General features: G+C 41.4%; 3 protein-coding genes across 3 annotated transcripts in view; 1 reads left to right on the plus strand and 2 right to left on the minus strand.

The window, feature by feature from the left end:
- Ccn (cellular communication network factor protein Ccn) overlaps positions 1 to 8793 on the plus strand; it is a 61741-nt gene extending 52948 nt beyond the window's left edge. Inside the window, exon 10 of the mRNA XM_017148042.3 lies at positions 7597 to 8793. Coding sequence (XP_017003531.2) covers positions 7597 to 7986 — 390 coding nt within the window. The 3' untranslated portion in view covers positions 7987 to 8793. The remainder of the gene's footprint in view (positions 1 to 7596) is intronic.
- Positions 5167 to 6816, minus strand: LOC108061712 (spermine oxidase). Its single transcript, XM_017148041.3, has one exon. The coding sequence runs from the start codon at positions 6774 to 6776 to the stop codon at positions 5334 to 5336; it is 1443 nt and encodes a 480-aa protein (XP_017003530.2). The 5' UTR covers positions 6777 to 6816; the 3' UTR covers positions 5167 to 5333.
- Positions 8794 to 8811: 18 nt separating the features above from the next.
- Adgf-B (Adenosine deaminase-related growth factor B) lies at positions 8812 to 10895 on the minus strand. Its single transcript, XM_017148039.3, has 2 exons — positions 9809 to 10895; positions 8812 to 9442 (listed from the first exon to the last, which is right to left on the minus strand). Exons 1-2 carry the CDS (start codon positions 10751 to 10753, stop codon positions 8843 to 8845), a joined length of 1545 nt encoding a protein of 514 aa, XP_017003528.2. The 5' UTR covers positions 10754 to 10895; the 3' UTR covers positions 8812 to 8842.
- Between the last annotated feature and the right edge of the window lie 337 nt (positions 10896 to 11232).

Here is an 11232-nt window from a genome sequence, read left to right on the forward strand (position 1 = left end):
TAACTTATGACCTAATAGTTTCAGTTACATTTTAAAGCAGTCTGGAACAATTTATGGCAAATATTGAATCCAATTTTCCAAAATCTTTCCTTTTCCTTCAACTCAATTGTTAATAAACTCATATAAATATCTGCACTCAAAATAAAATTAACCCTAAAGTCAAGGAAATCGCCCTACTTTTGTCTTCAAGACAAGCTCGCCCTAAATTTTAGGGTCACAATTTTCTATATTTTTGATTTTTTTTGACGTCATATTTCTAAATTTTAGGGTAGTTTTACTAAATTTAAGGGCAAAAATTTCTAAAAAGTAGGAAATTTTCCTAAAAAATAGAAATGAAAAACAAAACAAAAAAACATGTTCAATCATGATTTTTTTTGTACATACGTATATATTATGTACTCCTTCCTATATACATATGCAGGCGTTGTCTGTCTTGTATATTGTGAATGTTGAAGGTTATGTATTTATTATTATGTATTTGTGCTTGGATTTCTTATCTAACCAAAGCCAAATGTGGTTGTAAGTGTGGACTACGGGACTGCGGAAGATTGGGAATGTAGAAATTATGATTAGTTAATATTTTATCTTCATGAAAAAAACTTACATTTTTACTTGTCCTTCGGTGAGATTCGAACCCGGGTCTCCCGCGCGAGGAGCGAATGGCCTACATACTGGGCCATTGTAGCACTTAAACTTGCTGTGGCAAACCGAGCATTGTATGTAAAGGGTGAAGCGGACAACACATTTGAATACTAATTGCATAATTTTGACCATTCGCGTTTTACTTATTTACATACGTATATACATATGCATATATTTATGCTATCGCAATTTATATTATGTGTAGTATATAGTAAATAGCTAAATATAAACCAAATTATTTTCGGTTTACCGCTTGCCATCAATAAAAAAAAAGGAATAATAAAAAAGATTAAAAAAAACAAATTAAAAAAAAAACAATAAAATAAATTAAAAAAAACTAAAAAAAAAACTTAAAAAAAAGGTAAAAATAGTTTGCTCTGGGACTCGAACCAGGGTCGATTCGATTGTTAACCAAGTGCTTTAACCGTCTGCGCCACGAGTACAGCCGCCCGACAGCTGACAAGTTCTGGCATTGAACATTTTGGTGTGCCAGAGCATGTGAAAACAACTATTTCTATTTTTTAGAAAAACTTTCTACTTTTTAGGAAATGTTTCTATTATTTAGGGTTAGCTTAATTTTAGGGTTAGGGCACTCATTTTTAGAAAAGGCGTTGCCAAAATATTTCATTCTTTTGTTTGCCTTTCTATTTTTCAGAAAATAATTTCTAATTTTAAGGGTATTTTTCCTAGATTTTAGGGTGATCTTAGTTCATGGTAACCATTTTCTACATTTTAGAAAAACTTCCTGGATTTAAGGAAAACTTTCTTGACTTAAGAAAAATGTCCTTAGATTTAGAAATAACTTTCTTGTATTTAGAAAAAAGAAATTTTAATGGCGATTTTCTAAAATTTAGGGTTAAATTTATTTTGAGTGTGAGTACTTTGCTGGGCAACTTGATACCTGGACTGTCGAAGTGTAAAATAATTGTGATGCAAGCTGCCCGACACGCTTGAAAATTACTGCCTTTCCACAGTTCATTTATATTTTATGGCCAATTTTAATGTCAGTTTTCCCATAAGATTGTTTTTGTTTGTGTCTTGGCCTAGTCATAAAAACTTGATGGCTGAGCTCGGTTCTTTAAATTTCAAGCCTAGCAAAATTCTAACAAAATTCAAACGCATTCGTACACAGAAAAAAGGCAAATAAAAGCCAAACATGCACTCAGAAAAAAAATCGCCCTAAATTTTAGAAAATCGCCATACTTTGAAAATCGCCTTGAAATTCAGAAAATATTTCTATTTTTCAGAAATATTTTTCTAAATAATAAGAAAAACTTACCCTGATTAGATCAACTCCTCTTGTTATCCACTTTTAGAAAAATTTTCTGTTATTCAGAAATTTTTCATTCAAACTAAGAAAAAATAGCCTTACAATTTAGGAAATTGGCCCAATCTGTAGCCTAGGGGTCTAATGCGAGCGGATTATTTGTTTTCTACGCCTATATTCGGAAGCGTGTGTTCGATCCCACGTCGAGGCGGACATTTTTTGCGTCTTTTTTTTTTTTTTTGGCGCATTAAAATGTATACTTTAATACAAATAAGGATTTAGGTAAGCTAACACGCACATAATGGATAAATAAGAGTATAAACCGAGAACCCAAGAGAACAGAATGAGAATGTACTTTGTACAGCGCCTCTCGTGATGCTTCCCTGGCGCAGCTGGTAGAGTGTTTGACTGCAAACTGTGAGGTAAGGGGTTCGAATCCCGCGAGCGACCAAAATGTTTTTCTCCGGATAGTAAGTTATTTGATTTTTATGTTTATCATTAATAAATAATATAATAATTTCAGTTATTATTTCAGTTACAATTTAAGATTAAAAGTGTGTTTGTGTACAAGCATCGTGACGTCATCCATGTGTTTAAATAGAGGAGAGAAAAATAAGTTGAGGAACGAGAACCCCAACAACAACACCCCACACCGACAGAGGGGAGGGGTGGAGTCGGCATAACTCCCGATTCCCCGATTTTTTTCTTCTTCTTATTCAATTTTGCAAAAACTAACCCTAAATTTTAGAAAATTTTTTCTAATTTTTAGAAATATTTTTTCTAAAAGGCAAGGCGAGCTGCCTTTGGCTTAAAAAGTATGGCGATTTTCTAAAATTCAGGGCGATTTTTTTTCTGAGTGTGTTGACCAACTCATTTGCAGCGAGCAGCAAACAACATTGTAATTGCGCCTGTTTTTCGGAACATTTGCAAACACTCGATTCAATACAAGGGGGCGTGGGCGCCGGGTAAGGGGCAGTGGGAGGGGGTGTGGCCACTGAGGTCTCACACATGCAAAAGTTCAGATTACGTACGGAATACGGAAAGCTGAAATCAGTTTAGCACATACCAGTAGTTTGTGCAGCACAAAAAACGCAGCCCAAAGGCCAACCAGACCAGGCCAGCCATGGATGGCCACAAAAACCACAACAGGCCAACAGGAGCCAGGAATCAGGAGAAGGAGCAAAATCAGGAGCAGGATCAGAGGCACTGGCCATGTGATTTCACTACCGAAATGCCCCAGCAATTGCCGGCCGGCAGAAGCAGCAGAAGCACTTTGGCTGCCCATGTTGAAAATTCAAATTTATGCCAAGCCAGGGCCAAAACATTCAAAATATCCTTGCTTCTGCTCTATCCTTATGTGACCACCCATTCCACCCCATTAGGCAGAGAGAAAAAAATGGAGTATCCTGCAAAATTCTGAATTTTCAGTTCAATCGATATTTATAGAATTAAAAATTCAAGTCAGAAGAAATACTTTTAGGAAGCATATAAAAATATATATTCGGATTTTTAATATCAGCTGCAGATTGCATTACTATGCACTCGATTAAATAATTTAAATTTAAACTAACTTTTTGTGGACTTAAAATTTATTTAAAAATGTGGCTAATAAATAGGTTTCAATATACTTTCGAAGCCACCGCAAGATGTTTCAGTTTTGTTGAACCATTTAACTTAACTTCACGTTAAACCAAATTAAAGTCGTAAATCGGATTTTATGGTAATTGTTGGGAAAGCCGAGCTCTAGAATTACCACTTTTTCTCTCTGTGTATGCTCAGTCTGGCTTTGTATGCTTGCATTTGTTTGTTTGTTTGCATGTCGCCCTGGTGGTCGTAGTCGTATCCTGCTCGTAGTTCATCGCCCCATCCCCAATTCGCCACCTCCCAATTACATATGCGACTTTGTCGCCCTTCGAGTCGAAAGAAGGAAAGCCCGAGAACAAGTTGGTCACATCTGTTGTAGCCTTTCCGCTGAACCTGCTCCCTTCCCCTTCCGTGTTCCAATCCAGTGTGCCGATCCCCCGGTTAATGCGCTGCAGGAGCGCCAGTCGCTGGTTCCGTTGCCTTCAGTGTATAGCCAGCCGGATATGTGGTTTTTTGTACCGAAACACTGAGGGAAAAAAGACCTTTAGATAAATAAAATAAGAAATATTTAATGGAGAGTTTTTCTTATAACAAATTTACTGATGTGCAATTTTTTAAAAATTAAACTTGAATATTGTCTTAAAAAGTAAGGAATTAGTTTGTAAAAACATCGATTGAAGACACAAAAAATGAAATTTAGTTTGGCTAAATTTTCTAGATTTTAAAATCATCTATAGTGCCATCCTAAATTTAAAAACCATCGATGGAATCAATCGTGCTATCGATTGTTTTATAAACCCTTTTAAGAAATAATTTCCGTTAATAGCCTGTTTTTCTGTTGAGAATCTAAGAAAACAATCTTATTATTGTTAACAGATAAGATTTTTTATTTTCCTTATTCTGGTTTTCGGAACTCCTGATCATCATAAAAACGCCGAAACACAGTTTGAAGAACCCCTTTTTTGTGATCAGTGCCTCCATGCCTCCACGTGCTCGTGACTCCTCGAGTGACAATGTTAAACAAGTCTCTGTTTGACCAAAGGACACACATTTGCCTAGCTGGCAGAGCAGTCGTCCTGTTCCTATTCCTGTTACCGTCTCTGTTTCTGTTCTTTGCCGGACTTGTGTTATGGCCCAGGTAATGGTTGTTATGACTGGCAAAGTATTTCTCTGTGTTTGCTGATTGCAATGGCGACTGTTAAAGGGGAGGGTGAAGTGGAAAGTGGTTGGGGATGGGGATCGAGATGGGGATAGTGAGTGGCTGACAGTCGGAGCTGGCACTCTTGACATAGCTGGGAGTGGAACATTCGGCTTAATTGTACAGCTAACTCACTTGCGTCGGGATTAAATGGGTTTAGTTAGGATTCCTTTATGCAGAAGCACGATGGCACACCCTTGCATTGAGTAGATTAAATTCCTTGCAACTATAGTTCTGCATTCAGGTGTGTTATTTACACAAGAATTTTGATTGGGTGCTGAAAGGTTAAGCGAATATGTAAATGTTACGAGAACTTCCAATTGCTTGAGGTGTTAGAAATACCTGATAATGATTGTTTCTCATTTACCTTTACAAAATCATATTATTTATCTGATTTAAAATACTTTTCTAACGATTTTTAATTAACCAAATAACAAATATTACGTTTCGGGTTTATTGAGTAATTTATTTGTCAATAAAATTAAGGACAAATTTCCTTATCTTATATCTTGTTAATGCCAATTACTAAACCGATTAGCTACATTTTAAAATAATCTTTATAGAATGAATTAAGAATGAAGAACTAAGAATTGATTTCAAAATAGAGTTTGTTTCTGACAATTTTTTGGGGAAACTTGATCCTTAGTTCTCAGCTCGTCCTTTGTAGAATTCATTGAGGCGATCTGCTTCGCGCCATCCCGACTCAGTGGCTCCATGGACCGTGGAGAAGTGGTTACGACTGGAGGCCTCTCCGGCGAACTGGACCCTTGGACGTCCCGAGACATGAACCAATGGTGACCCCAGATCGGTGCGTCCCGTGCGAAGTTCATCGGCATAGGTGGGGTAGAAACTGTAGCTGCCACGGAAGTTCGGATTGGAGTGCCACTGGGAGCGCAAGAAGCTTTTCGGATGGGGCACGCTGAACTTCAGGAACTTCCTAAAGAGCCACTGCAGACCCTCGAGGACCCTCTCCTCGCTGAGGGTCTCCATATACCGAGCATGGGCTCCGATTATCCAACCCTCCAGCAGTCGTGGCTGACGATCCACTCGATGAACGGTGCTGATGCTCTCCAGCCAAAAGAACTTGCCACCTCGCAGCTCCTTGAGATCCTCCTCCAGCCAAAGGAAGGCGACGCCTCTCATGTTCTCCGGCATTGGCTGCTCCTCGAACTCGAGGAGGAACTTGTTCACAGTGCCCAGTCCGAGGCCCTCGATGGACCTGACTTTGGCAGCCGGAAGAGCTGGGACAAAGAGCTTCTGGTGCTTCTTCTTAAGAACTCCCAGGGAGACGGTACAAATGACATGATCCGCCGAGACTATTTGTCCGTTCCAACAGCGAAGGGTCAGTTCACCGTCTCCCGACCAATTGATCTCAGCTATCCGTTTGTTGAGCTGCACGTGTCCCTTGAGATCTCCCTGGTCACCCGGCTGATCCTCGTTGGCATTCAGCAGGAGGCTCAAAAACTTCCAGTAGCCCTTTCGCCGCCAGCTGAGATTCTGATCGCCACCCGACGTAGCAAAGTTTAGATAGCTTCGAGGTGAAAGTTCGAAGACATGATCGCAGGCATCCTCACTGCAAATGTGCCGCTTCAAGGAGTCCAGAGCCTCCTTGGCGACGCTCCTGTCGTTGGGAACCAGCTGCTGGCCAACCTCCTTCCAGTAGCTCTCGGTGATGGCATCACCCACGGATCCCTCCCAATCGGGCTTCATCTCAAAATTGTCTTTAAATTCCATAAGAGCCTTGGCCTGATCGTCGGAGAGGATTTCCTTGTTGGAGCGCACAAAGTAACCTGCAAAGTCCCCGGTCCTATCGAGGACATCCAGGTCCTTGACCTTCTCGTAGACCACATTGCCCTCCTCCCCATGACACCATTGAGCTCCCAGATCGACGAAGCTATCGGCAAAGGGAACCGTGTTGATGCGACCCCCGATGCGATCCTCCGCCTCGAAAAGTTGGACGTTCTTGAATCCTTGTTCCAAAAGCCTAGTGGCTGCCGCGATTCCTGAGGCCCCAGCTCCGATAATTACTATCCTGGCCGTCTCCTTTGTCTTTCCAAAAGCAGGTCCGTCTGTACAGGCACTCATGATGTTTTTAAGCGATTGATTACGTAGCTCTATAGCACAAATTCAAGTTGTTAGCTTCTGCATTTAAATGCAGCCTTTTATATCAAATTAGTCCGTGCCTTTTTGCGGTTCCAACTATCTGTCTAGACATTGACCCAATTACATTTCATATTTCATAATCAAATGCCTTAGTGGACTATAATATTTTCCTACAGGGAACATTTACCTTGTGTTTACTTGGTCAAGGCTTATCTACCCTCTTGTAAAGTTAAAAGTAACACGGCTTCTCATATCAAATGTCAGTTTATCATTATTTGTTTTCCCCACACCATATATGTAAAATGTAATTGCTGTTACTATTTGTTTTCTGTGAAATGTGTTGTTTGTGTAATTTTTGCAATAGCTACAAGTGGTTCAAGTGCACCTTGCGGTTCTTGAGGTGCCTTATCTACCAGGCTGAAACCACTTGACTAAATCGACCGAAACAAATAATCTAGAAGCTTTTGAGATAACGTGTATCAATAAAATAAAAAAATCTTTTGCCCATAGTAATAAAAACGGGAAATTTACTTTTAAACAAATTAATTAATTACCCAAACCTTATATCAGTTTATGTTTTAAAAATCAACATTAGGAACCGAATTTTTACTTCCGAACAATATAGTTGACATTGACTTCTTTCATATTTACAATTTTTAATATTTATTCTTGGCCATTGTTAAAGCCCGCGAAAATCGAAAACCGCTGCATACCAAATATTCCGGAAGAGCGACAAGAATTTAATTAAGCACAAATTTATATTAAAATGTTTCCCTCCTCTCCACTTTTTCCTGCCCCACAGAATTGCAACGCCGACAGCAGCAACATCAGCAGCAACAGCAACGACAATATGTCTAACACAAATAAATATGGTTTTTACAATTACAAAAACAATAACCAGGGCCGGAACCACGAAATTAATGGCGAACCAAATGAGCCGACCAGCAAGAATATTGGCAACAACAAGGAGAGCGGCGAAGAGGGTGTGGTCGAGAACAGCAACAACATGGACCACAACGATGTGGACAACATGTCCTCGGAACAACAGCCGGATATTATACCCTATCCACTGAGTGTGGGCGAATCCAGTTGGAAGGCCGAAAAGCTTCGACAGCAGCAACAGCAACATGTACAGCAGCAGCAGCAACATGTACAGCAGCAACATCAACAGCACTGGCAGCAACTCACATAGCGTATAAAATCCGCACGCAAGCCATAAAATAAAACCCGATCGGCCGAGGGCAGAGATATTTGTAGAGGAGAGTAGAGTTTAAGATTTGTACAGCATAGCGATACTTAAGGCCCCAAGGATGGTTAAGATTGTAAAGGAAAATTGGAAGGACGAATGCGAGTTATACTTAGGATTTGAACATATCGAGGCAGTAAGTTTAGGTATGTGAACGATAGGGTTAGTACTAAACCAAGGGCGAACAACAAACACAGGCCGAATATTACAAATATTTTTGCAAGCATCTATACACAGAAACAAGCGCGACAAAAAGAAGAAAACAAAAAACAAACGAAAAGAAAAATTTTCAGAAAATCATTTGAATGGAATGCTGCCCAATAATAACTTATATGGTAATAATAATTTTAAAGACATAGATGTAAAAGGCTTAAATACTTCAAAACCAAATGAGCAAATGCTAAATTCGTGTGCATTCAAGTTATAACTGTGCTATATACTCACTTGTATTCAGATCTACACGTACATACGCCTAAGATTCTGCTTGAACAAAGAATTTAGCTGGATGTAAATGGACGAGGCCCGCATTCCATAAGGAAAATACCAATGCGAATGCCACGGTCAATGTTTCGTTCGTATCCCCACACCCAACCACACATATCCCCCGAAAATATCCCGAAACGAGTTCTCTGATTTAGGTCATGTGACGAGCGAAGCTTAGCCATCACCCATATCAATTCTATCGATGTAAGTCAACTCTTAGCTAGCGTCAGAGTTATCCGTGTGCAGGCGAGATTCAAATAAATTAAATGCGAAAATATAAAATTACCGCGTTGTATTCATTTAAAAAGGGGAGCTTCTTTCAATCACACTTATTCTCCACCACATCCTCGATCCACTTGTCCCACTTTTTCTGCCACTTTTCGTAGCCCACCTGCCTTTCCTCGCCCACCAGGGCACTGTACCGGATGGAGTTGAGGGCCAGGCTTTTGAGGAACCTCAGGTCCGCCTTCATCGGGGCAATGCCCAGGAAGGCGAAGTAGAAGTCGTGGGACAGCGGGGCGCAGCGCCAGAAGGACGGATCGTCTGAGGATATCACAATGGGCACACTGGCGGCCAACAGCAGAGCCGCCGGATGGTTGCGGTAGTCCACGCCCAGCTGGAGCACCTGGTTCGACACGGGGCACACCTCGATGGCGACATCCAGCAGTCTGGCCAGTCGCAACATCATCGGATGCTTGGTGAGGGCGAAGCCGTGTCCGATCCGCTTGGTGCCCATCAGTAGGGCATCCACCAGGTTCTCATCGATGGCCGATCCAAACCAGTTCGTCTCGCCCGCGTGGAAGTAGAAATTAATGTGCTCGGGCATTTTCAGCAGGGGCTCCACAAAATCTATCAGCGGTCGACCCAGCTCCTCCTGACCCACCAGATCAAAGCCAACCATGAAGGTGGGAAATTCTTTCTGTTTAATAAATAATAAAAACAATAAAATAGTAATAAAAAAAATAAATAAATACATAACATATTTGAAAGGTAAGTTTTTGTGATAAACATTTAATTATAAAGGTGTTTTTAATTTTTTTTATCCATGAAAATAAAAAAAATGGGATTCGTAAGTCAAGGGCGATAAAATATTATATTAAAACAAAATTCCACAGTTTTTATGGTTTTTCTTAAAATTGCAATTATGTAAATAAGAAGTAAGAGCAGTGTATAGGTACAGTAAAATTAAAATCTCAAAAAATATGTTAAAACGTGTTAATTATTTAGACGCTTTGGCCCTTAAAGTTAGAAAAGTTTGTCTTCATTTCATCTTCTTCAAACTTACATTTAGTTCCACAGCTGTCTTTACATACTGCTCGACCACACTGGGCTCCACTCCTCTCAGCGGGGCATATATCAGCTTCGAGTCAATAAAGTCCGGATGGTCGGCCTTGAAGCGCTCCAGTTCCGATTTATATATGGCCACCGTGTCCCGGATGGTCAGCACATCGCCATCGATGCAGTAGAGCGGCGGAAGCAGGGATCGAAGCTCTAGATATTGCACCCCGTCCTCGGAGAATTCCTTGAGGGCGTTGTAATAGTATTCAGCCCAAATGGGGGCGTGGCAAAGCAGACCGTCCAGCAGAATAAAGATGCCCATGAAGTGTGCCCAGGCTTGATTGTTCGAGACGAACTTGGAGAAGGGATACATGCTGAATCTTCGTCTGAGGTATACAGTCACATTATCTTCACCGCGCCGTTCCCGAAACTCCGCCATTGGCTCCCAGCTGCATTTTTCCAGGGGTTTCTGAGTGGGTTTCCCCTTGGAAAATCGAAAAGCAATCGCCTTGCAGCCCTCATCCGCGGTACAGATCCAGAGATTCTCGCGATAGGTCAGACTTATTAGATATTCGGTGCTGCAGAGCGCCGTATCGTGGGCATGGAGCACCCCGCCCTTGGGCATTTTCTTGATCAGATTGAAGATCGGCGACTTGCGGACCTCTGTCAGGGTCTTGAAGATGTGCTGGCCCGGCGTAAATTTGCTCGGGTCCAGTAAGCCCTTGACTATCTCCTTCTTCTTGACGGCCATGATCACCTTGTTGGCCTCCAGTTCCCGATCGTTCAGGCGGATCTTCTGGCCCATGGTGCCCAAGTCCTCAACCCTGGCGATGGCCTGGCGGAGAATCTTGAATGCCGTGGGCGTGAGTTTTCTCAGTGACCGAATCACCGAGGCCGGGGAGTGGGCATTCTGTGTGCATTCGGTGGATGCCCCACGTCTGATGGCCTTCATATTTGATCGAATTCCCTTGGGTCGCCACTCCTTTAGGCCCAGGGTTTCATTGAGAATTTGGTTGGGATTTCGTTAGCCGAACATGTGATTTACACAATTTATTTACCCTACGAAATGTGTCACGGCGAATGTGTCAATAGGCCGCACATTTGTTAGCACCGCACCACCCACACACCACGCACAAAATGGCGCCCAACGCATTTCCGCTTTAACACACTAAAGCCGCGACCCCGTCAACTACACTCTCGTGCGGCTTTTATTAGTAATTTATGGCCTCGTTGGATCGCGGACTGGGTTTGGGCTTCGGTTTTTTATGCATCCGCGCGCCCTCAACACCACATTAAATGTGCACGACATCAAATTGATGAGGCTGCCACGGCCGGCGGCAGATATGGCTCAAGTGATGCCCGACTGGCTATGATTTAGAGAAATCTGGCTTTATTGTCCGTTTTTAGAAATATTGTAAGTCTAGGACAGAA

This window comes from Drosophila takahashii, chromosome 3L (assembly GCF_030179915.1).
Source record: "Drosophila takahashii strain IR98-3 E-12201 chromosome 3L, DtakHiC1v2, whole genome shotgun sequence".
NCBI lineage: Eukaryota > Metazoa > Arthropoda > Insecta > Diptera > Drosophilidae > Drosophila > Drosophila takahashii.

What these genes read in the sequence shown, in the direction of transcription:
- LOC108061712 (XM_017148041.3), bottom strand. Translation starts at nt 6,776, where the DNA reads ATGAGTGCCTGTACAGACGGACCTGCTTTTGGAAAGACAAAGGAGACG.
- Adgf-B (XM_017148039.3), bottom strand. Translation starts at nt 10,753, where the DNA reads ATGAAGGCCATCAGACGTGGGGCATCCACCGAATGCACACAGAATGCC. An exon ending in AGACAGCTGTGGAACTAAAT is followed by an intron (nt 9,443 to 9,808) that starts GTAAGTTTGAAG and finishes TTTATTAAACAG; the next exon opens with AAAGAATTTCCCACCTTCAT.